General features: G+C 40.6%; 1 protein-coding gene across 11 annotated transcripts in view; it reads left to right on the top strand.

Annotated features, from left to right (window-relative positions):
• ANK3 (ankyrin 3) overlaps positions 1-27177 on the top strand; it is a 725987-nt gene that overhangs the window by 439323 nt on the left and 259487 nt on the right. Inside the window, exon 1 of one of the 11 annotated variants that reach the window (XM_078150721.1) lies at positions 12369-12525. The exons of the other annotated variants lie outside the window; for them this stretch is intronic. Within the exon in view, the coding sequence (XP_078006847.1) occupies positions 12502-12525 (24 nt within the window). The 5' untranslated portion in view covers positions 12369-12501. Of the gene's footprint in view, positions 1-12368; positions 12526-27177 lie in introns of those variants that run through there. 11 annotated transcript variants of the gene reach the window in all.

Genomic DNA, 27177 nt, shown 5'->3' with positions numbered 1-27177 from the left:
TTAAGATCCTTTGTGAATTGAAACCCCCAGTTCTGTAATTTGAATTGGTTTGCGTCGCATTGCCTTTGTTTCTAGTTGCAAGGGTATTTTGTAATCTACTTATTGTGGTCACTCAGATAGCAAGAAGAAATTTAAAGAAGACCTACAGGAGATCACATGTAATCTTAGATTCCCAGTGTATGCTTTAGAAAGTTGACTATATGGCAACCACTGTGCACTAAACCAACCTAGTATTTCTCTTTGTGGTCTTTGAATCCCATGTGGCCACTGGCAAAAGTAGAGTAATGGCGGATGCCTGCAGACTGGTTACATTGACTGACCATGGAGTCCAATGCCACGATTTCACATCATCCATCTGAAAGTTACTACCTGGATGACCCTGGCCAATCACTTCACCTCTCTGACTCATTCTTATTTAAAATGAGGGCTTTGGGTAGGTTAGCCTCAGAAGTGTGAATCTGTGCTCCTTTGAATGTGTGTGTGTGTGTGTGTGTGTGTGTGTGTGTGTGTGTGTGTATTGCAAGGTCTAAGAATCTAAACTCTTTGTTCCTCAATATACTTTCCTGTAAAATGAGATTGTGGGACTAAATGTCCTTTGAGGTTGCTTCCAATTCTGGATCTATGATGCTTTAAGTAAAGGGTTTTGCTTGCTGGGAATCTATTGTTGGGAAGTTGCTGGGAGGAAAACAGATAGCATTGAAACAGCCAATAACCCCTCCTCAATAGGCCTTCTGTTTAAAACAATACCCCTGCCCTCCATTCTAGCAACTGGAGATGCATTTGGAGGCATTTTAGACCCAAATTTCCTTTGTTGAGCCTTATTCCCCATGGAGGAAGAAAGGAAGGCAGTAAGGGAGGGAGGGAAGAAGGGAAGGAAGGAAGGAAGGAAGGAAGGAAGGAAGGAAGGAAGGAAATGGAAGGAGGGAGGGAGGGGAGGGAAGGAAAGGGGAAGGGAGGGAAGAAATAAAATGGAATGGAAGGAGGGAGGGAAGAAGGCAGGATTTCTTAAGCTCTTACTGTGTTCCAGTCACTGTGCTAAATGCTAGAGGTATAAATACAAGAAACAAGAAAGGAAATCCCTGTCCCAAGGAGCTTACATTGAAATGGGGAGGCTGAAAGGGAAAGATGAACGTATCTGAAGTCAAGAGCAGAACCAGGAGGGGAATGAAGGCTGGCTGATTGAGGCCTCCTCCCCAGGGACCAGGGAGAACTCATCAGTAGTAGGAGGGGGTTGGAGATCTGGAGGAAGGCTATTCTAAGATGAGAAGACTTCAGAAGCAGGTTTTGAAGTCTGGAAATTCAGGAACAAGGCCAGGACAGGAATGAAACAGGTTCCTTTGTGTTAATGAGATTAATACCCAGTTGTGATACTCGGTGAACAGGAGTTTTGATGGATGGGGATGGGAGCGAGAATTTATATTTACTTGGAAAATGTCTGGTGAGTAGTAGATGCTCAAGAGTCATTTGTTGATTTAACTTCGATTGGATTAATTTAGAGCATGTGGGGCATTTTCAAAGGGAGAAGTACTGTGAATGACTGAAGGCTCTAGGATGCTATAGGATACAAAGAGGAAGAAAGAAATGGAAATAGTGAAAAAGAAAGGGATGGTATGGTGAGAGATGGCTGAATTTGGTGTCAGAGAACCTAGGCTCAAACCCCAATTCTAGTCATTAGGCCTGTATGGACCCAATTTTCCCCATCTCTAAAAATGAGATAATTGTACTCTGGTGTCTCTGCCCTTTTAGATGCCATAATCAGAAGAACTCTGACCTTTCCATTTTTATTGTGGGTATTCCTGCCCTTTGAGAGTCTCCTGCTTAGCTAGGACTTTTGTTCTTTTCACATATTCCTTTCCTCACTTTCTTCATCAATGGACTGACATCCACTAAGGTTTGCTGGACTGGAGTGAGCAATGATTAGATGAGAGTAGAATAAACCACCCCACCCTGAGAACCACACTATAACTTGCTCCAAAGTCTCTCTTGTTTATTACATCATTTTCCTTCTCTAAAGATCAATGAGCCCCTTTTTCCATGAATTGCTGTGAATAATGTCTATCTTAGGGACACTGTAAGAAACAAGAGGAGGGCAGGGAGAAGGAGACAGAGAAAAACAAGCTGTCACGTTAAGCTTTTGAATGTCTTTATAGCCATGATTTTTTAGAGTGATGATTTTTATGTTTATTTTTGACAATTCCATCTACTTCCGTGGTCCCAATGCTCCCCTCTATGCAAATGATTCTCAAATCTGTATTGCTAGCCCTGACTTCTTCCTTGATGTACGCTTCTTCATTTCAAGTTATCTATTGGTTCAATGCATCTGTTGGTCCCAATACCACCTGAACTCCTTCCCTTTTTAAAAACAAAATAAAACAAAACACACCAAAATAAGCAAAACCTCAGTCCTATCTCCTGACTCCCCTGTTTCTGTTGATGGTACCACCAGTCCTCCCAATCATCCAGGATCAAAAGATCAGAGTCAAATAATTTAATTCAGTTCAATGCAATAAGCACTTATGAAGTGCCTACTGTGTGCCAAGATTTGTGCTGTGCTACAAAGACAAAAACAAAAGAGTCCCTGCCCTCAAGAAGCCTATATTTTACCAAGGCATACACCATCATACAGATAAGTAAGTATATGACATACACAAAATAAATACAAAATAAATACATCCAAAATATTAAAGATATAATGATAAAATATATTAAAAAACCAAAATAAATACTAAATATATGCAAAATAAATACTAAATTATATAGAAGCACTAATAAGTGGGAAGATTGATAAGTCAATCCACTAACAATAAATTTATTCAATGCTACTGCAGATAGACTTGAAGAATCCAAAGACAGAAATGAACAGTGAGGATAGTTTAGCTGTAGAGTGCACACAAGGAAATAATTTCTAATAGGTGTTGGAGGGTAGGTTGGAATCAGATGTGAAAAGCTTTACATGCCAAAGAGAGGAGTCTCTATTTGCTGCCAGAGGTAATAGGGAGCTGTGGGAGTTTACTGGGTGGGCAGTGACACAGCCATGCCTGAGCTTCAGGAAAACCCCTTTGCCAGAGGTGTGGAAGATACATTGGAGAGAGAAGGAGCAATTAGGACCTGGTTTTTCCAATGATCCAAGTGAGAGATGATAAGAATCTGAACTAGGTAGATCAGGAAAGGTCTCTTATAGGACTGATGCCACTCCTCAGCCCCATGGAATTTAGCTTGAGCTCCCTTGAAGGGAGCTGAGGTTCTAAGTCACAGAGACAGAGGAAAAGCATTCTAGGGATTGGCCTGGAAACAGGAGATGGGGTGTTATATGCAGAGCAGAGTGAATATGCCAGTTTAGTTAACTCAAAGTGCAGGAGGGAACATAATGGGTCTTCAACTTCAACTTCAATGGGAAAAAATAGGTTGGAGCCCAAATGGTAACTGATTAGATGTAGGTAGTACGTGAGAGTGGAGAACTAATTCAATGAATCCAAGATTGTGAACCTGGGTAACCAGAAGAATGATGGTTTCTTGAAGATAAACAGAAAAGTCAGAAGGCTCCTAAGATCATAGGCTTAGACCTGGAAGGTACCTTAGAAACCAACTAGTTCACCCCCTACATTTTACAGATGAGGAATCCATAGCCCATGGCAGAGAAGTGACAAGCCCAAGATTACACAGCTAATTGTCACCAGGCTGGAGCTTAAATCTTGAGCTTCTGCTCCCTGGTCCATTGCCCTCCCCACTTCTTTACACTGCCTCTTCAGCCCTGGGTTACACTGAGACTCAGTGAATAACTTTGTCTTTGTTTGATTCTGCTTCTGAGTTGTTCAGCAGTAAAGTGTGGCCATCCATGGTCAAGGCAGCCACACTCACTCCCCCAAGTGGGACTCAGCTCAGCCTTGTCCAGTCTCCTGGCTATGCCAGGAACTGGAGAACTGGACAATCACTGCCTGAAAGTGATCCTCAAGACATGCTGCCAATGTCTTTCAGCACATGAATGGGGCTGCACCCCCATAATCTTATTTTTCTAAGTGAGATTCTCTGTAGGATTGGACAAAAAGGGGGGCAGATTAATTTTCTTTTCAAATCCCCCAAAACTATATCTTGGATTCACTCAAAGATGCAACTAGAAGGCAAGTTGGTTAACTCTCAGTCAAAATCAATTGAATTAAAAAAAAAACATTTCGTATTGGAAAACTATTTCAGAAGTTATGGGGACGTTGGGGAAAAAGAATTCAGAGAAAAGTTCCTTTAAAGCTCTTCAAATTCAGTGACTCTATTTGTGGGTATTTTAATGAAAAAATAAAAGGCTTTAATATTAGTGTTTAGTTTCAGAATTTTAAAAAAAAAACATTGTAAATTATCACGGGCAGTTACAGGCCTGGGGTCAGAAAGATGCATCTTCCTGAGTTCAATTCCAGCCTCAGACACTAACTAGCTGTGGGACCCTGGGCAAGTCACATCGCCCTGTTTGCCTCAGTTTCCATCTGTAAAATGAGCTGCAGAAGGAAATGGCAACCCTCTCTAGTATCTTTGCCAAGAAAACCCCAAATAGGAGCACAAAGAGTCGGATACGACTGAAAAAGACTAAACAGCAAGTTACCACAGAGGCTAATGTAGCAGATTGAGTGTTAGACTTGGGAAGGCTTAAGTTCAATCCCATCTCTGACATTTACTGTGTGATCATGAAACCTGTATTTCCTTAGTATCTGGGACTCCCAAGGAGGAAAGCCCCTACACTCATGCTGGTCAGCCCTTACTCTACAAGGTGTGGTCATATCAAGTTCCCTAATGCACCAAGAAGATAAATGATCTACCCAAGGTCCCATAGCCAGTATATATGTCAGAGGCAGGTTTTGAATCTAGAACTTCTTAACTCTGAGGCTGACATCGTCAATCCACGCTTCCTTATTGCCTCTCTATTAAAATATTAAACATATTAAAATAAAAACAAAAGAGATAGCAATGGAGACAGGACCTGTCGTTTCATTAACATAGGGAATGCCCAAGTGAAATAATTCCATCTACCAATACAGGTCAGCACCCTTTCTGTAACTTATAGCCTTGGAGAGTTGTAAAATCTACATGAATATGGGGGACTTGCTATTCTAAACCTCTTCATTGTGATGTTGAATTATTCAGAACACTAGCCCAGGAGCCAGAAGAGCTGAGTTCTGATTCTGGACCCACCTTTGGTGAGCTGTGGGGCACTGGCCAACTCAAGTCGCCAGGAGCCTGGTTTTACATGTCAAATGAGGGGATTGGACTAGGTCGTTCTCAGCTCTACCATTTTGTGATCCAAGTCCTTATATTATGTTTTCCAGGAATCTGGATCTTAACTAATGGGTTTATTGAGGACAGCACTTAGTACAGTGACTGGTACACAGTAGGCACTTAAATGTTTATTGGCTGATGGAAGGAGGCGCAAGTATTGGTAACATAAAGTTAAATGTATAGACATCACCTTGGATAACCCTTTAGCAACATTGTTCTCATATCAACCAGATCACACCAGGCCACACCTTATTAAGCTTCACCTGTCAACTGATCAGCAAGCATTTATTAAGTACTTGTTATATGCAAAACACCGTTCATACAAAAACAAACAATTATTAATTACCTACTGTGTGCCAGGAACTCTGCTAGGTGGTAGGGATAAAAAAGAATAAATCAGTAATTAGGTATTTATTAAGTGCATATTATGTGCCAAGAACTGTGCTCAGCACCAGGGATACAAACACAAAAGTGAAATGAGTCCTTCCCTCGAGAAGTTTATACTTACCTAGGTTAGATTTGGTGTATATTGGATGGCTTTCTGGGTACCCCTTGTCATTTCAGATACTGAACCACAAATAAACCTAAACTCAATTCAGCAAACATTTATTAAGCACCTACTATTTGCTAGGTACTGTGCTAAGTACTGAGGATACAAAGAAAAAGCAAAATAGTCCCTGACCTCAAGATGCTTACAGTCTAATAGGAGAGACAACATATATGTCTTATAAAAGTATAAGGTAACGGGTGGGGGAAAAGGGATATTGTGAGATGGGCCCATCAGGAAAAAGTTTCATGTAGAAGGAGGTGCTTGAGTTGAATTTTGAAGCACCAGGCATTCAGTTTCTGGGTGTGAGGTCAGCTCTGCATCTCCCTTTGTGGCTGGGATGACTAGAAGATGAGAAATGATTCTTTAGGAGACACGATGTCCTGAGCGGGGAGTGGGTTGAAAGGCACAATTATTGGGCTCATCATCCTTGATATTGAAGATAATTGTAGGGCATGTCTCCCTAAGAACTCCAGGGGGAAGTGGAACCAACTGGGATTCTTTATGCTGAGAAAGACAAGACCGGGAGGTGACTCAAAGACTGTCTCCCGTATCTGGGAAGAAATAACCAGCTGGTCTCTCTTCCCACTAAAGACAGAAAATTAAGAAATTGCTACTTGAAGACTGTTAGGACTAAAAGAGTCTGTGATTCCATCAATGTAGGTATTCCTTTCCCTGTTGGTGATCTAATTTCCTCCGTGCCTACTAAGGTGGGCTTGAAGAATATCTGTGTCGGGGCGGGGGGGGAAGAAATCAGTCCCCTGGTAACCAACATGGAAAATGAACTTCCCCAAGCTTACTGAGGCTGGACCTCGTTCAACAGGTGTTCAGTTCATCACGAGCCTCCATTCAAAGCCTTCCTAGCTAACCCTGAAGAGCCCAGGGCCATCTTCATGAGACAGAAAGGCATCCAAATGGGGCCATAGCATAGTGGATTGAGTGTTGGACTAAAAGCTAGACAGGGTTGGGTTCAAATCTCACCAGTGACACTAACAACCTGTGTGACATTCAGTGTCACATCCTCTCTGAGCCTCAGTTTCTTGATTTCTAAAATGAAGGAAGTGAAATAGATGGAAGCTGAGGTCGCTTCCAGCTCCAATAGGATCCTTTGAGTCTATGACTAAATGGACAGTGGGGACATGAGGAATAAATGCAATGAAAGTCTGAAATGTGTTACTAGGCAGAGTCTCACTTGACAAGACAAAGATATTAATGTCCTCCCATCGTTTCACAACAACACTGTGAGGTCAGCGCTAGCATCATTCCCATTCTATAGATGGGAGAAAGGCCCTGAACATGGACTCACAAAACCAGATTACGAATTCTACTTATTCCACTTCATTGCCTCCATTGCTGTGGTTGTGGGTGTTAAGTCATCTCAGTCATGTCTGACTCTCTGTGACCCCATTTGGGGTTTTCTTGGCAAAGATGCTGCCATCTCCTTCTCCAGCTCATTTTACAGATGAGGAAACTGAGGCAAACAGAGTTTAGTGACTTGCCCAGCCACTAAGTGACTGAGGACACATTTGAACTCATGAAGAAGAGTCTTCCTGACTCCAGGCCTGGCTGCCCCAACTGTCTGCATATACTTGGCCAAATCACAATCTCACTTGGCCTAAGTTTCCTCATAATGGGAAATGAGGAGGAGCTAGAAACCTCTAGTCTTTCCCAGCTCTGACCTATGATCATGGAAGCCTCTAATGCTCACAGTTGCCCAGGGTCAGGTAGCTAATAAATGTCAGAGTTAGAATTCAGACCCAGCTCCTCCACAAATCAAGTCTGACCCTCTCTGCACCATCCTGAGGTACTACAGCTTCCTCCATTTCACAGGGAAAGAAATTGAGGCTCAGAAAGCAGTGACTCGGCTGTAGTCACTAGTTAGTAAGTTGAGGGAGCCAGATTTGAACCCAGGTTTCTCCTGACTCTTTTTCCTCTACTTTCCTCACTAATCCACTACCACACATGTGTCTCATTCTTATTATGATTAACCTGGGAGCAAACTTTGAATTTCATTGTGATAGGAACTCCCAGTGAGGAATCTTTCTACCACTGTAGGTGGGCACCTCCTCAGCTCATCTTCTTAAAGAGTTGCCTAGAAACTTGAGAATTTCAGTGACTTGCTGAGGGTCACACAGCTGATAGGTGTCATAGGTGAGATGTGAACACAGGGGCAGCTAAATAGTGCCGTGGTGCATACAGCACCAGGCCTGGAGTCAGGAAGATCCAAGTTCAAATCCAGACAGACACTTACTAGCTGTGTGACCCTGAGCAAGTTATACTACCTTTTGCCTCAGTTTCCTCATATGTCAAATGAGTTGGGGAAGGAAATGACAAACCACTCCAGTATCATCGTCCATGGGGAATTGGACAGAACTCGATAACAACAAACCTAGCTCTTCCCAACGCTGATGCTGTTTTCTATAACAGTTCTCTACAGCCACGTCTTAGGAACCATAATAATATGTACAGCTGTGCCTGGCATATAGTAAGTGCTTAATAAATGCATTTTAGGGGCAACTAGGTGGCACAGTGGATAGAGCACCAGCCCTGAAGTCAGGAGGACCTGAGTTCAAATCCGGCCTCAGACCAAACACTTGACACGTACTAGCTGTGTGACCCTGGGCAAGTCACTTAACCCCAGTTGCCTAAAAAAAAAAAGTGATAAATGCATTTTAATTCATTCTATGCATCAATATCAACGGTAATAATATATCTTGCAATTTGGATTCAATTCAGTTAAACTCTGGACAAATCTACAAGAAGTCATTACATTTGGTGGCCATGTTGTCATTATTTCTTCCTTGTATATACATGTGAGCCTCCTGCTGGGTCATATTGAAAGAGATGGACCCATGCTATAGAGCACTGTCAGACTGAGGCAGCCTGGGACCCTGGAAAGGCTGCTGCGCGCGGCATCTGAATACTCAGATCAAAATCATGACTCTGCCACTACTCAACAGAGTGACATGGGGCAAGTCTTTTAAACTTCCTGGACCTCAGTTTCCCCAACTGCAAAACAAGGCGGGGGGGAGGGGGTAGACTAGATGGCCTCAGAGATCCCTTCTGGCTCTAATTTATAAGCCTTGGCCAGGGCAAATTGGGCTGTCCATTTGCATAGACAACTATCCTCACTCGTGGTAATAGATTCATTTTTGGAAAAACCTGTTTTATTGAGCCCTCTCTGCTTCACGAATTCTATCTTGAGGCATTCAACAAGAGCGCCAAGTATACACCATAATGCAATGTATCCTGTATGTTCATAGATCACTGGATTTTGCAGCTGCGAGGGACCCTAAAGATCAATCTGATCCAACCCCTACATTTTACAAGTGAGAAAATAGTCTGGAATAATTAAAATGATTCGTCATGTGTCAGCAAGTGTCAGGGGTGGCCTGCTGCCCCAGGCTCATCCTTCCAAATACAGCTCTCTTTCCATGATATCGTTTGCTAGTGCCTTCTCTTAAAACACATACACACACACACACACACACACACACACACACACACACACACACACGCGCGCGCGCGCGCGCGCACACATTGTATCCCGATTCCTCAAAAGAATGTAAGCTCTCTGAGACCAATCTGTTTCCTTTTCATCATTGTATTTCCAATCCCAACGCAGTGCCTGGTATAAAATAAGTGATTAATAAATGTTTGTTGATCAATTGATCGATGTCTCCACTGCTTGCTAGACTTGTTACATCAACAAATCTAATTTAATTTTTAAAAAATCTACCACTTGGCAGAAAGCAAGCAAGAAGTCTTTTCCAGATACCCCAAGGATGAAATGGTGGCATTGTTGCCGGCACAATGAATGTCAGAGCTGTGTGCCTGCAGTCGGGAGGCCAGAGCCAGCTGATAAGCAGAATGACAAAAGCCGGTTTCATGAGGGAGTCCATAGTGGGTTCCCTCAGCTGATGGCTCTGCTAATTTTGGTATTCCACATATCATGATTACATATGCAGAGGGCGATTGGAGGCTACAAATATGGTAAGTCAGCATGGAATTCTGGGACACGCTGCATTATCGGTCAGGGCTCAAGGAACTTTTTTCAAGCCCTCTCCTATCTTCGGGGCTTTGGTCATTCATGAAAGTCAGGCTAATTAGTGCTTCATTGCTGGTGGGGGGGGGAGGGTGATTAAAAAAAAAGAAAAAGAAAAAGAAAAGGAAAGGAAAAAGAGATAGCTTGACATTTCCCAGGGCAGATAGTATTTTTAGCCGCGATGCTGTGTCCAAAGTGTTAACTAATTGAGTGATCAGGTTTCAGAGTTGGCCACAGAAAGGATGGCAGTGGAAGACTTTGAAAGCTTCCCAGAACAAGTAAGCATTTGCAGCTTTTAAAAGAAACCTAGTGTTGGCCAGAAGTATGGGTTTGCCATGGGGGTCGGTAATGTAAAGAAGTGGATTATGTTTTTGTGGAGGAAAGAAGCGTGCATGTGCTCGGGGAGGATGGACGTGTTGGCATGGTGGCCAGTATGGGAGTGGAGGGGGTGCAATTGATCAAGACGGTCTTCTGCCGGCTGTTAGAGCCAGCCAGCTATAGGTAGATCTTGCCTGGTCTGTGGTTTGGTGTGTGCAACGCGGGGGCCTAGCCTGGAGAGGATGCTTCTTGAAATGCAGAAGGGATTTTTGTGGTGGTCAGGGATGACTGTGGGCCTAATGGAGCAGGCATTCTTATGCTCTGGAGATGGTAAGGGCTTAAATCATTTCACTTATTCTCAAAAAAAAAATACACCTCAGGGCTTTGAAAAACTTCTCTGGCAGGTACTTGCCAGAAATTTTTTGACTTCTTAATTATAAAAAGAATGCTTTTAACAGTTGGAATACAAAATGCTGAGGCTAAAATCCTTTTCTTTATTAAAAAATATATATATGTAGTTGGTTGCTGGGATGAAAAGAGAGGGGCAGATAATTTCATTTCTCTTTTTTAAAAAGACTTTCATTTAAGCAGTTGCGAATAATTTATATCACTTTGGTGTTTGGAGCACTTAGGTGAATAATCTTTTTTTAAAATGATGGGGGAAGGAGAATGAAATATTTACTGCATGTTTATAAATATTAAAAATACTTTTGACTGTAGGTAGCACATCAAAGAATATTTAGATTATGGCCTATTTTCTGTATTCCTATTTATTTCCACTTTGTTTATTTCCAATCAATATCATCTTCTCAACCTATAAGAAATTTCACATCCTGCCCATAGTGGAGATTTCCAAGTTGCAGGTCTTTCAGAGGCTAGATTTCAAATCTGAGGATTGCCATATGTGTGGATATGACTCTTTAAATTGGTATTCAAATGCCGGTGATAGGTAATGGTTCAAGAGAGTTAGCAAAGCACATTTGGATTTTAGGATTGCCCCAGAGTTTTAAGAGGTAGACAAGCATGTTAGGAATGAAATTTAATGCTGTGAAATTATAATGACCAAGCTTGACCCCAAGGAGAAGATAAGAAAACGCATCTTTCTCCCTTCTTTGCAGAGATGGGGGACCATGAGTGTGGAATGGTACATACAATGCCAGATTTTGTTGATGTATTAGTTTTACTTATTTTTTTCTTTCTTTTTGGTTCTCTGGGAGCAGAGGAGGAGATATACATTGGGAAATATAATTCTGTGAAAAAAACAGAAGATATCTAAAATACTTCTAAATGTCATTTTTCAAAATTTGACTTGTAATAGCATAATTGCTAGTTGAAAAGACTTAACTGCAATAGAACATATATAATTTTGAACTGTTTTTAAATCAAAGTCAGGAATCTGTTTTAATTGATCATTTCCTCTTACAAATGAACCACTCAGTGCTAAAAAATGAACTTTTCATTAAGTACTTTTCCCCCCTGGGGCCAAGAGGACCTTTATGAAAATCCTTTGGAATGGGAAGAGTTTAGGACTTTGGAAAAGTTCTCATGGTTTGGAGCATGCTTGGCATGTCAGGAGGTAGGCTTTTCCCCAGATTAACTTTGAAATTTGCAATGAATGGATGGCTATGGTTCATGTAGCCTCGGGCATCAGCAGAAATGATCTACTAGCAAAGCTAGGTCCTTTTGAGAAAGAGATTCTTAAAATGTGCTTTATGGCATCCCTTCCCTCTCCCCTCCTAAAAAAGGAACAACATACATTAAAAATTATGAGACTTACTGAAAGCTATCACCAGGTTCTTTTTCATTAGATGTGAAAATGACAATTCTGCATATTGTAAATGGGTGTTTTAAATATGCCCTGATCGGATTTAGATTGGAGAGAAAAAAGCTTTTCTGGTGAACTCATTTTGGGGCTACTTTAAGCAAACTGCAGATATCCCCCATCTTAGCTTGCAGACCTGAAAGTGTACCACAATCTTCAGGAGTGAAACAATGAGTTAAAAATCGTTTGGAGGTGCTAAAAGCCCTAAGTAGAAGACAAATTTCAGGGGCCTGTCCTTTGTGGCTCATGTCACGTCTATCAGGTGACTGGACAGCAAGCATCTGAACTCAGGTCACGTGCCCAGCGTTGGCAGGCTTGTAGGGATGCTTCCCAGAATGTTTCCTAAAGCGCCAACCCGTTACAAATCGCCCATGAGCCTCGTCACTACAGGGTCATGGGTACCATTACTGGGCTGGGCTCAGTTTGAAATTGGGTGGTGATGTTTCTGGTTTCTGGCTTCATGTCGGTCTGCGGTCGAAGACTGAGCTATTCTCCCACACGAGCCGAGCTATGGAAAAAAGCCTGGCAGGAAGGGTACAGTAGATGATTTGGTTTTTCATCCTTCTCTTGTAAGAATTTTCATTTGGAGTTAGTCGTTGGAATTATGGAATTTTTCCTCTCTTTGTTCCTGTTTCTGTTTCTCTCTTGTCTTTCTCTCTCTCCTCATGGTTAGATCAGAATGTTCACTGGTCTGTGACTAACAGGAACAGCAATCTTTTTGTTCATTGAAAAACAAAGATTCTACTTGCTAAGTCAATAATTTCTTTGCCACACAAACCTTTTGTGGTAGGAAAGATGTTTTGGTTAACTCATTAAATTCAGTGAAGTTTCCAGTGGAATGTAGGTTGAAAAAAAAATGAAGAATTGTCAGGATATATTCTCATTTTGACAAACGAATTGGTCAAAGACAACTTTCCAAGTCTTGGATCATAAAGACTTATAAATATATAAATAAATAAATGTCATGGGTTTTTGACCTGGAGCTTGTGGATGGACTTCAGTAGACCCCTGAACTTGAATGGAATAAAAAAATTCACATTTTCATTTTTACTAATATTCAATTAAAATTGAGCATCTCCTTCCAATTATGAATGTAGGCAAAAACAAACAAACATTCTGAGAAGAGGTCCCTGGGCTCCACCACACTTGCAGAAGGGTCTATGATAGAAAAAAAGGTTAAGAACCTGTAATGTTGGTAGTACATCCTGAAAACAATTTTAAAGCCTCAAACTGATTGTAGTTTTACTGTAATATCTTTCTTTTCATTAAGACTTTTGAACAGCATGTGCTATACAATCGGATAAACTCTGAAAAGAAATTCACAGTGTGTTGCTCTTTCCCCCCCTCATCTTCTGCCCTTGATGTTTCCAGTTGTTGGCTGGAGGGCAGCAGTGCCTTAGATCGGTTTTCAAATGCTGGACCCATGAATGTGTGCTCCTTAAATTGCTGGGGTGTGGGGAGGGGGGAGGAAGTAGAGAATTAACAACATAGGGCAAAATCATCTTGGTGAGCTCATTTAAGGACAAACTAGACAGCAAAGCATACTTCTTTTGTTGTTGTCAAGAAGATAAATAGCCTCTTTCTTAGGAAATGATAAGTTTTGATAATGTAATGATTGAATAGGATTCTCCAGGTGGGTTGCTCAAACTGAGTTCTGCCTATCTCTTTGACAAATGGAGGGTGTTGGATATAAATTTCGGAATAATCTCTCCAGCTGATCACTCAACTTGAAACCCCATTTCTAGAGACAAGTGGCTTCAAATCTCTTAGCTTCTCAGGTGATCATGCTTAAAAACCACAAAAAGTTCTCTTTATAACATTAATAGATTAAATGCCCCAAAGTTAGGATGAATACCAATCTGCTACTGTGCTCCTAGGAAGGCTATTAAGGTAATTTTTAAAAGGAGAAGGTTGAAAAAACTTTCTCATGATTAGAGATATCCTTAAATAGAAAAAGCTGTCTTAGGAGGTAGTAAGCTCCTTGGCATTGGAGGTATTCAAGCAGAGCCTGGATGAGCCCCAGTGGTGATGTTAGGAGAATTCTCAGTCTGTTAAGGGTTGTACTCGGTGGTCAATGAAATCCCTTCCAAATCTGACATCCTGGAAATCTGTGCTTCTATCATTACAGTATTGTCTTAGGTTTGTTTTTTTTCCCCCTTTTTCTTGGTTTATTTATTCCCACACCTTTGACTTCACCAATCTAGGGAATTCTCAGTTCCTGGAAATTCCCTCTAACCAAAGCAGTGGTATCTGCTCTGCAATGTACCCATATCATAGAGATCTACCTGGAGTCCCTGAGAAGTTAAATGACTGTCTGGGGTGACATAGTTGGCTTTTAGCACAGTGATAGGCACATTAATAAATGTTTGTTGACAGCCAGTATGTGTCAGAGGAATGACAAGTCTTCCTGACTCTGAAGTAAGTTCTCTATCCTCTCTGCCAATATTATTGCCAAATAACATTAGTCCACTTAACATAGATATAACAATATCTAGAGTTTACGTGTCTATAATGCTTTGATGTTCGCAAAGCCTTCCACATATATATTTCTGATTTGATCCACGCAACAACTCAGGGAGTTATATACCATTGTTCTATCCATTTTACAGATGAAAAAACTGAGGTGAATAGAGGTTCTTTGACCAGAGGGTCGTGGAGCTATTAAGCGTCTGAGGCAGGATCCCACACTTTATCCACTAAATATCTTTCAAATCATTTTCAATTAAATAAAAATGTATTTTAAAACTTCTAAATTAAGGCCCTGGACTGGGTATACTCAGATTCAGAAATTGGAAATTGGCTCTTTTGCTCTCACAAAATTAAGATTGCTGAACTTAAATACAAGGTAGCAAATATTTTCACAGAAAGTTGTTGCAGGGTTAACATCTGGCTTCCAGTCCAGTGATTTATGAGAGCTGATGATAAAAGTCACAAGGTAGAGGGTGTGGCTCTGGAACAAATGTGCCTTCCTGCCTTTTTTTTTTTTTTGCTTTTTGGTGAGGCAATTGTGATTAAGTGACTTGCCCAGGGTCACACAGCTAGTAAGTGACAACTATCTGAGGCTGGATTTGAACTCGGGTCCTCCTGACTCCAAGGCCAGAGCTCTATCCACCGTGCCACCTAGTTGCCTCTCCTTGCCTTCTTTACAGAGGTGGGAGATTATGGGTGTGAAATTTTGGAAATTCAGTCAACTTCAGTCTCTGTTTCTATTGTATTTGCAGAACTGCCTTAAAAAAAATGCTTTGTTTCAAGAAATGGCTCCCCGAGGAGGGGAGGGTGAAAAATGTATTTGGAAATCAAGGTGATGTTAAAAGTCAGAGAGAACAATAACTTTAAAAAGTTAAAAGAGGGGCAGCTAGGTGGCCAGTGGACAGAGCACCTGCCCTGGAGTCAGGAGAACCTGAGTTCAAATCTGACCTTACTTACCAGCTATGTGACCCTAGGCAAGTCACTTAACCCCAATTGCCTTACAAAAAAAAAAAGATGGAAAAAGTAGGTACCACAAAAACCTTCGGTGCATTTTTGTGTGTGGATATGTTTTTGTAGATGTATGCATGTTTACCTGTGTGAGTGAGGGTCGACCTCCAAGCTGTCTTCTCTCTAGCTCAGACAATCCAACAAACATATTTGTATCTTCACATTTGTGGTTTTGGGGTCATCGTGTTTTTCACTCATAAAACAACTCCCTTTATGAAATAAAAAAATTCCTTTGATAAGGTTGCTTTTCTTAAAGACTGACACTTCTCCAAGATCCCTTGTTTCTCCTTCCTCTTCCCTCTAGCATTAAGTATCTCAATGAAGTTTAAATATTTTTGTGAAGCTGATGGAAAGGGGAGAAATACTTAAAGAGATTAGATCAAAAGTCTGCTTGCCTTCATCCTTCAATTATACAGACTGTTTGATAATAGTGGGGTATTCCAAGGAGGAAAAAACAAGCCCATTAATTAACACTTTTAAAAGCCTAAATTATCATTACATTATCTCCAAGGTTAGAAAGTTCCTATTATATGCCATTTCAATCCATTATACCCTATCCTTCTAACAAGACTCACTTATAACTTAATGCTCTCCACTTGGAGTTGAATGCTTGTTTTATTAGTGATTGTACTAATTCAGAGAACTTTTAAACTAGCATTCTATAAACATTGTTTATCTCCTGAAGGCATAGATAAGGCTTTCAGAGTATTAGAAGAATAAGAAAGCAAAGGGCCAATGCAAGGTAAAATTAAATTAAAAAGAGAAACTCATACAATATTAATCTATTTAATCTCAATTCCCGACTACTCTAATTAGATAAAATATTATCTGCCATTTTTATCGTACTTTGAAATTTCCAAACCATGTTACCTACCTTATCTCATTTGGAAGTGAAGGGGGAATTGTGGTAACTGACATTTGTCAGAGCCGTCATTTGGAGGATGGTTCCAAAGCTGTCAGTGACTGCAGAGACCCTCCAGAATCTATCTCCTTCATTTTACAAAAGAGCAAACTGAGGCCCAGAGAATAGAAATGACTTGCCCAAGGTCACACAGGTAATAAGTGGCAGAGCCAACACACTACCTCTAGCATCTTTGTAGATTTGTCAAAACTATCTTCTCTCCAGCATCTCATGTCTCTGTCAAGCTTCCTTCCCGGTGCTTCCTCCTGTGAGATATTACTCTAGGGCCAAAGTAAAGGATTAAAAGTGAAGGATGCCACTTCTAGCAGGATCTGATCTCCTTAGAAATGAGAGTATTCTGAACAAATGAGTAGAAATATAAACCTAGCTCTCATAATTTTAAGTATAAATGTATTTAACAATCCAATAAAATAAAAGAGAGTGCCATATCGGATTAAAAAACAAAAAGTCCACTTCTTTTATGCATAAGAAATCCCTAAAAAAAAAAAATAACAGCAAAGACATATGCAGAATACAAAATGAGAAACTAGAATAAAATTTACTGGAAAATCCCCAAAATCAGGAGTTGGGAGTTGCAACCTTGTGATCAGACCAAAATCAAATATTTACAGTATACATAGAGATAAACAAGGGAAGTAAATTATACAGAAAAGAATCATAGAAACCAAATCAGTAATGATCTTTAAACTTATATGATCTAAAAGCCTTAGCATTTAAATGAATAAAGGAAAATCAGCTGAATTGCAAGGATACATACACAATACTAAGATAGTGGCTGGAGACTATAATGTCCATCTCTCAGTTTTGAACAAACCTAACCAAAAAATAAACGAAAGGAAAAATCACAGAACTGAACAAATTGCTGGAGGAATTAGAACTGAGAGGCATGTAGCATCTTCTGAATTGAACGGTGAAAGAAAACAAGTATTTCTCCTCATCACATAAACTTTTACAAAAACTGGCTATGTATTAGGACACAGAAATATTGCCACTCAATGTGACAAAAGCAGAAATAATAAATGTATCTTTTCGATCCCATGAAACGATAAAACTAGCAATCCATTTTGAGAGTGCAAGCGAAAGACATCAGCCCACATGGAGACTTGACAATGAAATCCTAAATCATGCGTGGACCTAAGAACAAATAATAGAAGCTAATTATGTGAAAGGCAGTGATGATGAAATGACAAAATGAGAATATTCCGTATGATATTTATATGATAGAGAGACAGAGATGGGTATTGAATAATGTAGATTAAGATCATGGAGACCTGAGTTGAGTCTTTCCTATGATACATACTAGAGGGGTGATCCTAGGTCAGTCTTTCTCAGGCTCAACTAAAACTATAAATATAAATTGTGAGACAGATGCTGATCGGCTTTGTTAGAAAGAATTTCATCACCAGCAGTTAGCAAATCAATGAAATAACTGGATACATAATAATACGTATATATTATGTGTATATAATGTGTGCATACATGATATATGATATAATATGTGTGCGTGTATATATTGTACATGTATGTGTATGTATGTGTATGTGTGTATGTGTATATATACACATCTATCATAATGTCCTATATATTATACATATAGATATAAATATACTTTAATTATAAGTTATTTTAGTTTCTTAGGGAATTGGACAAGCAAAACTATTGTTTTTGTAGTGGATTAGGATAGTGGCTTTGGAATGAGGGGGTCTCGGTTCAGCTTAGCTCTACTACGTTCTACCTATGTGACCTTGGGCAGGTGACTTCACCTGCCTTGGAATCCTTTTCCTCATGTATAAAATGAGGAGGTCAGCCTGGATGGTCTCTGAGGGTTCTTCTAACTCTAGATCCTCTGTTTTTAATCCCTGTGTGAGCAATCCGCTTCATTTTGTTGCATAAACACAGATTATACTGCTGATCTGGACAGATGTGGAGGAGAAATACACAGCTGGGTTACCAGCCGATGTGGGACGAGCAAGAGAGCCTGTTTGGACTGGCTTAAATCTAGCATTCACCCCTGGGGTGGGAGTGAGTGCTGGTGTGAGGCAGCTTTATCGTGTTCATGTATAGGGGATGGCAGTTTGTTATGGACCATTATTTCTCACAAACACAAACATGTAGCTGTAGCTGCCCAAAGATTGATATGCTGAAAAAAGAATTTGCTCTGTCCTGATACCAGGTCTTCCCCGGATAATTGTAAAACATCTTTCTCTAACCCTGCCGTGAAGTTCTAAGTCCAGCCTTGGCAGAAATAACATTTTACTTCCTGTTTTTAATCTTAGTTTATGGGTATCTTGTTTTAATATCATCTTCATTTCCAACTATATACTTTTCTTCTCTCCTCCCTAGCAAGATACTAGCATCCCTTGTAACCACGATTTAAAAAGAAAAGAAGGGGAAAGAATCAGGTCAGCAAAAGTAGCCAATGCAGTTGTGGCAGCCAGTACATGCAACATTGCACACCAATAATCCCCTATTTCTGTAAGGCCTAGCTTGGGGGGGGGGAGAGAGAATATATACACACATACATGTATGCATATACACACATGTATATGTACATGTATGCACATATATGTACATATGTGATGTGTGTCTGTAGTGTATGTGTGCAGCCAACACGCCTGTGTGTGTATATATTATATATATAAATGTACATGTGTGTATGCACGTGTGTATATTTTATATAGTATAATATATGTAATCTGTATTTGTATATATATGCCTATGTGTATGTATGTATATATGCATATGTATGAATGCATATATTCACATATGCATATGTGCACATATACATACTTTACATTTATGTTGTTGTTGTTGACTCTTTGTGACCCCATTTGGGGGTTTTTTGGCAGAGATGCTGGAGTGGTTTGCCATTTCTTTCTCCAGCTCATTTTACAAATGAGGAAACTGAGGCAAATAGGGTGAAGTGACTTGCCCTGGGTCCCACAGCTAGTAATTGTCTGAGGCTGGTTTGAACTTAGGTCTTCCTGACTCCAGTTCCAATGCTTTATCTGCTGTGCCACCTAGCTGCCCCATCTATGCTGTAGTCATTGTGTGTATTCCTTTAATGGTTCTGCTTATTTCTCTGTCTGCATCAGTTCATACAAGTTTGCTGATGCTTCTCTGCATTTTTCATTGTTCTTGTTACTTCAAACATGGTGTTAGGCCATTATATATGTGTATGAGAAAGAAATGATATTCTAAATAGTTTTATTTTGTAGAAGTGAGGAGTTTACTTAACCCTTATGGACACACCATCTGTATGCTTTGGAGATGATCTCCTTTTTGGCACTAACATGTCCTAATTTCCCACCTGCCAGTGCTATCACTGCTAACCTCACTTTTCAGTGTCTCTATAATTTCATATACGCTGTGATTTATATGTTTTCTTCCCTGTTAGAATGTAAGCTCTTTGAGGACAAGGAGAATTTTGTTTTGTTTTTTGCTTTTTGTTTGTATCCTCAATGCTTCACAAAGTCAGTGGGACGTTGGAGAAACATAATGTGTGCCTGTTGATTGATTGGTTGATATTTGGTTCATAAATCACAGGACTTTGGACGAGAAGGGACCTAAAAGGTGATATTGTCAAATCCTGCACTGTACAGATAGAGAAACTGAGGGTCAAGTAGTAAAGATATCATGAAAGGATTATTCAAGATTCAAGGACTTATAGATTAGGGTTAGGAGTGACTATCATTGTTTTCATAAATTTTCTCCATTTGCCGAAATATGATCTCAATTAACTATGCTGTTTTTTCCAAATGGCCTTCAGATTTGTGTTTCCTATGAAATGTTTTCATCCTCTGCGTTTGATCAGAAAATTGTTCTGAAATTCCATCTGCTAACAAGCTAATAAGATGCCTTTTGACACACCCTTTGTTGAACCTAGAAATAGATTTAAGTGGAGAATAAAAATGGAAAAAAAAAATAAGCATTTTGGTGGTAATTTTGGGGGGAGCCTTATAAACCAACCACAAAAATTTAACAAATTATTTTCATTTGCCATCAACTCCCACATGGCTCCAGCTGCACCAGCTGTCCCCTAACATTTGGGGATGATGAATTAGAGAAGCCTTCCCGCTTCTACGGGGCCACCCCCTCTCTTTTGGGTGCCCTAACCCTCCTACTTCAACCCCTTTCTGTCCTCAGTCCCCAACCTGTAATTTTCTGACCAGGAAGCTGGAGGCCAGGGCCTTGTGATTGATGGACTGCTCCTCACCAAATAAATTATAATTCTGTGCTAGGTGCCGTGGCATTTGTCATTTCAAGTCTCAACCACACTCAAACTTGTTTCTTCCCTTCCCGACATCATAAAATGCCAAGAAATTGGCCGTCTTAAGTAAATACTTTTCTCTCCTCCTGATACCTAGACCAATTTTAGCTTATCACTGTATTCAGCTGCTATATTTAAAATGTGAATAGTCTCCTGGATTAAATATTTTAGGACTCCTGCCAAGGCCTCCTTCCTACACAATCAAGATTCTTAGGCAAGAAGGTTTGACATCCCTCCTCTGATTCATAATATAACCAATAAAAGGAAAAGTCTCAAGGATTCGCATTGTTTTGTATAATTCCCTGAAATGCTGTGCCAGAAGTCACAGCTGCCTCTGCCTCAACTACGGGGAAGGGGCACTCTTCTGGTGGTATGTTCTCTTTGGATTTCACAGTGTCCACAGATTTTCTCCTGTCTTCTCACAACATTAGGACAGCTGCTATCTTCTCTTTTCCATGCTCTCTGAATATTCTACAGTGATTTTCATGAGTTATTCAACACAAGGGCCTAGTATATTCTTTGCCTCTATTTTGCAAGTGAGTCAGCCCAGAATTTTGACTAAATGGTGCCTCCTGGCCAATGGTATCAAAGCATTTTATTGCATGACCAGGAAGACAGACCTAGTCAATCAAGGACACTTATTAAGCTTCAGATTCCCTTCAGACTGCTCTGGACATCTCTTGTAAGTGTTTATTTACTCACCTGTCGTCACCCCCAGTAGAATGTAAGCTCCTTGAGGGCACACACTGCTTTTGCCTTAAGTGCCCTGCACTTAACAGCTTTATTTTGAAGAATGAACACACTCTTTCAAAGGGTTTTCTGACACAAGCCTCCTTACACAATTCTTGACCCATAGTAAGTGCCTAAAAAAAGAAGCTAGGTAATGTAGTGGTTACAGTTCTAGTCTTGGAGTCAGGAAGACCTGAGTTCCAATCCTGCCCCCACACAGCTTATTAGCTGTTTGACCCTAGTTAAGTCATTTAATTATTATCTGCTACAGTTTCCTTATCTACAAAATGGAGATGATAATAGTGCTTACTTTTCAGAGTTTTGTTTAGGGTCAACTGAGATAATATTTAAGTGTTTTGCAAACTTCGAAGTGTTATATAATTGTGAGCTGTTACCATTATTATTAATAAATGCTTGTTATAAGTTGATTACTTACTATGTGCTGGGTAGAGACAGAAATGAAACAGTCCCTGCCCTCAAGGAGCTTATACTCTAACATCAAAATTAACTGGTGGTTAGAGCCCATTCATTTCCTCCTGTCTTCTGCTATTGACTAATAAGTAAACTGTAGAAAAGTAGTTGATCCTTTTCCACCTTTGTCCTCATTCGCCAAAGCTGGATCACGGTTAGAGGAACATGGCATCAGGAGAGCAAGTCAGATGAAGGTTTTGTAGCATCGGGGATACACGGCTCTCCCTGTCTGTGAATCTTGGCGCTGTGGGATGGGCATTGAGCTGAGAGTCGAAAGAGCTGTGTCAACTCTTCTGCTTAATTACCATGTGACCTCCTCTTTCTTTGTCTGTAAAATTGTTTAATAATTCCTTTAATTCACTGTCACAGGACTATTGTAGTATGGAGGATGTAACCTCCTTGGCAAAAGAGACAGGTTTGGTTGTCTTTTTTTTTTTTACATCAACAGCATCTGACATAGTGCCTGGAAAATCAAAGGTGCTTGATAAATGTTGCTTTATCGATTGATGGAGAGGATGCAATAATATCACATATATATGAATCACTTTGTAAATCTAAAAGAGATCTAGCAACATGAGCTATGAATATCGCTAGACTGCCGTGTGCCAGAGAGACAGAACACCTGTCACCTGTGTAGCTAGTTGGGACAAAATGAGGTACCAGCTCTTCATCAGTAGTTCTAGGAATCATGTGATATGGGGTGTGTGACAGGGCTTCTAAAATCAACTCTGGGCTGTTGCTTTGAGGTCTTTGAAGAGATGTTTCTTTATCATACAAAGTAGCAATACCAGTCTTACTAGGACCATAATTATAGAGCAAGAAGGCAGCCTGGAGGCCAATGAGTCCAATTCCATCATTTTACCAAGCAGGGAATTCAGGTCCAGGGAGGGCCAGAGATTTGCCAAGGTCAAAGAGGCAGTCAGGGGCAGAGCGAGGATCTGTACTCAGGTCTTCCTGACCCCAAGCCCAGCATGCTGTCTGCCTTCCCATACTGCAGATTAGCATAGCAAGATGAGTTGAAGGTTGGCCTTGCTGTCTGGACTTGATCCGAGTTAGGATCTTGCCTGAAACACGTAGTAGCTGAGAAACCCTCATCAAGGCCCTGAGCCTCCACTCTTTTATCCATAAAACAGAGATAATAAGACCTCTGGAATGGACTGCACGGGGTCATCATAAGGCTCCAGTGAGATACTGTATGTAAAGTATCTTGCCAACATTACAGCCCTATATAAATGTCAAATATTGTTATTAGTAATAATAATGATGATGACAAATAGGAGCAGTAGTCAGGAAAAAAAAACATTGTCTAGTTACTATTGCTGTAAGGAATGAGGCTAACCACATGTTAGATTCACCTTCTGGGACTTCAAGACAGCACCATGCACCCCTTAGGTGCCCAGTTAATACTAATGCAATACACTGGGTAGTTTGAAGCTAAAACTTGGCTTAGGACTTCTTAAGCTTATTTTTGATCACATCTTAGGTGAGAAATGGAGAAAAGCCTAGCGCTTGGACCAGACCACCATCCCTTCTCTGCATTTCTAGAAACCAAGCAAATTTCCAATAGCCCCACCCTAGTTTGTGGCCAAGATGGTAGCTCTCATGGCATTTCTGGCTCACAAGTCATCCTTGTTCATACAGCACAGCGTATATACCAGGAGCCTTTCCACCATCCCTTGGATCACCCCATTTATGATTCACCAGCAAGAACATGGGATCCCATGGCTCATGGTCACAGGACCTCACTGGGAGAATTCTAATACTGACTGGTGGGGAGCAGTTTGAGGTCATTTGCAAAAATTAAACTAAAAAAAATCACTTCTGAATCACCTTTAAAATGGAGATGAAACTATCTGTACTATCTACATCACTGAATATTGAGGATGATAAAATCATATAACCTATATTGAGGGCTTTTTAAAGATTAAATGCGCCATATGAGTATTAGCTTTTATTATTATTATTGGCAGAATATTGCTATTATTAGTGGAATAATGTTATTGTTATTAGTGGAAAGAGAACAGTTCTTGTAGTAGGGAGATTTGAGTTCAAATTCTTCTACAGGCTCCATGAGGGCTGAGATCAATGATATTTTTACATTTTTTTTATCTCTCTCAGAACTCACCATGGTGTTCTGTGCATAGTAGCTGTTCTGTGATGCTCTGACGACCTCTAGCTGTGTGACTCTGATATAGAGATCCTTTAGGACTCAGTTTCCTCATTGCAAAATGAGGGGTTTGGAGAACCATTTTCATGGTATTGTACAGTAATAATTACCAAACTTTTTTGATCACTTCTATCAGTTAAAAATTATTGTGTCTGTACCCCCTAACAGGTATATGTTACTTTTTTATAAATTAAATGTAATTTTTAAGTATAATATATATATATATGTACTGTTATACTAATTGTGTACATTATAAAAAGCACAAAAATATGAATTAAAAAAGAATGAGATGAAGATGAAATGCAATTTGAGCCTAGGATCAGTAGGGAGTCACTGGGGTTTATTGAATAGGAGAGTGATCTAGTCAGATCTGTGCTTTAGTAAAATTGCTTCTATAGCTGTGTCAAGAATGCATTGGAGAGGGGAGACTTCAGGCAGGGAGGGAAACAATTCGAAGATGGCTTCAGTCCTGGACTAGGATAGTGGCTGTGAGTGGATAGAAGGGATCAGATGGGAGAGCTGGGGTGGAGATGGAAGGACATGATTTGGTTTAGCTGATGACTGAGTGGATAGAATGACACCAAGATGGTGAGCCTGGATGGCCAGGAGGGTGGGAGTATCTCTGGCCATAATAAAGAGGTTTGAAAGGAGGGTTGAGCAAGTGCCATGATGACATTCGCAGTCCAGATCATATCCTTGCTTTTGTATGCCAAGCTACTCATTCTGTTCAATAAAAATGAAAAAGGAGGGAGGAGTCTTACTCGAAACTCCACCCAATGTGTGCCTAAGCTTGCCTTCTAGGAGTTCCAGTCACAGCCCCAACATGATTGGGGATAGGGGATGAGGACATGGTGGGGAGGTAATTGTATGTGGAAGGAAAGGCAGCAAATTCTGCCTGCTCAGCCCTAGGTCACAATTAGGTTGCAAACATAATAAGGGGACAATGCCCAGCTCTGGCCTCCCCTGACCAGAGTGCTGATCAATAATGGGCGAAGAGGAGGTAGTAGGGAGTGGGGGGCAGAGTGGTGGTTTAGTTGTGTTGGAGACAAGTCCGTAATGATCTAATAGTGGGAAATGTAACCCATCTTCTCACCCTCCGATTGGTTAATCACAGCACACTTTGAGTATCATGGCATCACTTTCAGTGGATGCAATGACCCCCTTTAGAGAGCACTGCTTTGGCAATCATATGGTCATATGTCTAAAACTGGAAGAGTGTCTAGTTGAAGTCCCCTCATTTTGCAGATAATGAATAATGAATCGATGGCACAGACAGGCTGAGTTAGTTACCCAAAGACCCACAGTTAGCAAATGGCAGGGAGAGTCTAGGAGATTCATGCTTTGAGTAAAAATCGAACTAGATGACCCTGGAGATTTCCTTTAACTTCGACACGGTTGATTCTATGATGGCATAGGAAGATGTCCTTTTAAGACATCTTCATCACTATTGTATTCATTGTATCTAAATATCCTTGTTCTAATAATCAGTTAAAAAAGGAAGGAAGGAAGAAAGGAAGGAAGGAAGGAAGGAAGGAAGGAAGGAAGGAAGGAAGGAAGGAAGGAAGGAAGGAAGGAAGGAAAGAAGGAAGGAAGGAAAGAAGGAAAGAAGTCAGCCCTGAATATTTATTGACTGGAGTCAGAGGAACCTGGTTCAAATCTCACTCCTAATGATTATCTTCTGAGTGACCTTGGATAAGTCATTTATCTGCCCTGGACCTCAGTTTCCTCATCAGTAAAATGAAGGGACCTGATGACCTTTGAGGTCCCTTATGGCTCTAGAGCTATGATTCTAGGAACCCAAAGATTCTGTGCTCATTTTCATGGTGCCAAAGCATTTGGACAAGAAGGAAAAATTGGATCCAGTTACCCAGATGCTTCCTTTATGCCACACCATATGGGCAGCTGTTTAGAAAACTCCAGTCAGCCAGATGACTTTTTCCCTTTCCCAGAGATGTCCTTCAGGCACACTCAGTGTGAGCTGGGAAAGACAGCCTGCTGGCCAGAGGCTGAGCCCTCATTCCCCTGGTGTATCCAGTGACCTAAATTCCTGGCCAATTGTTGGGGTCAGGTCATTTTTGAAGGCTTTCCTGACCTTGGGTTCCATGAGCTGTTGAGGTAATGATGATATTCAATCTTCCAGCTCTCACACCATTCCTTCTAAAATCAACAGACACTTTCAGGACCAGAGTTTGAAAAGGATAACTGTTTAAGAGAAGTAGCCTTCAAAGGTAAATGAAAGTTGGGGCATGGGATGCCCCCCAGGGGTTTGCTGGAGGTCTTCCCTCCCTCCTCATTGCACAGCCAAGAAGAAACCAAACCAGGGAGCATCCATAGGGAAAGTCATTGAGCCAGATGGAATAGATGGAATAGAAAGAGAAAAGGGAGAGGAAGAGTGAGAGAGACGGTGGGAGAGAGGTAAGAACTCCTGGCGTAGCTTGGGAAATTTTCATTGTGGGCATTTACACCTCAAGGCTTGATTTGTTGATTGTCTAGACTTAAGAAAGGATGGAGGAGATGTTAATAACACAGCATAAACTTAAAAATGCCCCCTGTGTGTGTTTTTTCTCCCTCAAGAGCTGGTTGTTAAACATTTACCAGCACCAAAGGACTTGAACACAACACAAAAGCAAGAGTTTCTAGCTTGGACTCATGGGAGGATTTCAGGAGGTCTTTGAACTTTTAAGTGGGGGGGGGAGAATGACATCATTATTTTTAGTAATTGCTAACTGCAATGAGCATTAACTTCACTTATTTAAGCACAATATTTTGAGAAGAGTCTTTAGTCTTCCCTGGAGTAACAAAAGGGTCCATGGCTCCAAAAAGAGTTTAAGAACCTTTGTGTTAAAGCATCTTTCTGATTCATTTGGCAGATGTTTATCAGATTCATCAGCTCGTAGGATTAAAGCTCAAGGGGACTTTAACGATCATACATCCACACTCCTTGTTCTACAAATGGGGAAATGAGCCCAGAGAAGTGGTGACTTAAGGTGCCACCAAGTCCTGAAACTGTCTTATTTGAACTTATTTTTGTATGTAAGATAAACTCAGCTCAAATTCCAGCTCCAAATGAAACCTTTCCTGATTTTCTCAACTCCTTAGTATGCCCCCATTTCCTCATATTTTAAAAAATATATCTTGTAATTCCTCATA

The sequence above is a fragment of the Phascolarctos cinereus genome, unplaced genomic scaffold (assembly GCF_003287225.1).
Source record: "Phascolarctos cinereus isolate Bilbo 61053 unplaced genomic scaffold, phaCin_HiC Scaffold_3;HRSCAF=262, whole genome shotgun sequence".
NCBI classification, from domain to species: domain Eukaryota; kingdom Metazoa; phylum Chordata; class Mammalia; order Diprotodontia; family Phascolarctidae; genus Phascolarctos; species Phascolarctos cinereus.
Note: the sequence above shows the minus strand (reverse complement) of the source record. Positions and strands in the feature narration are given on the sequence as shown.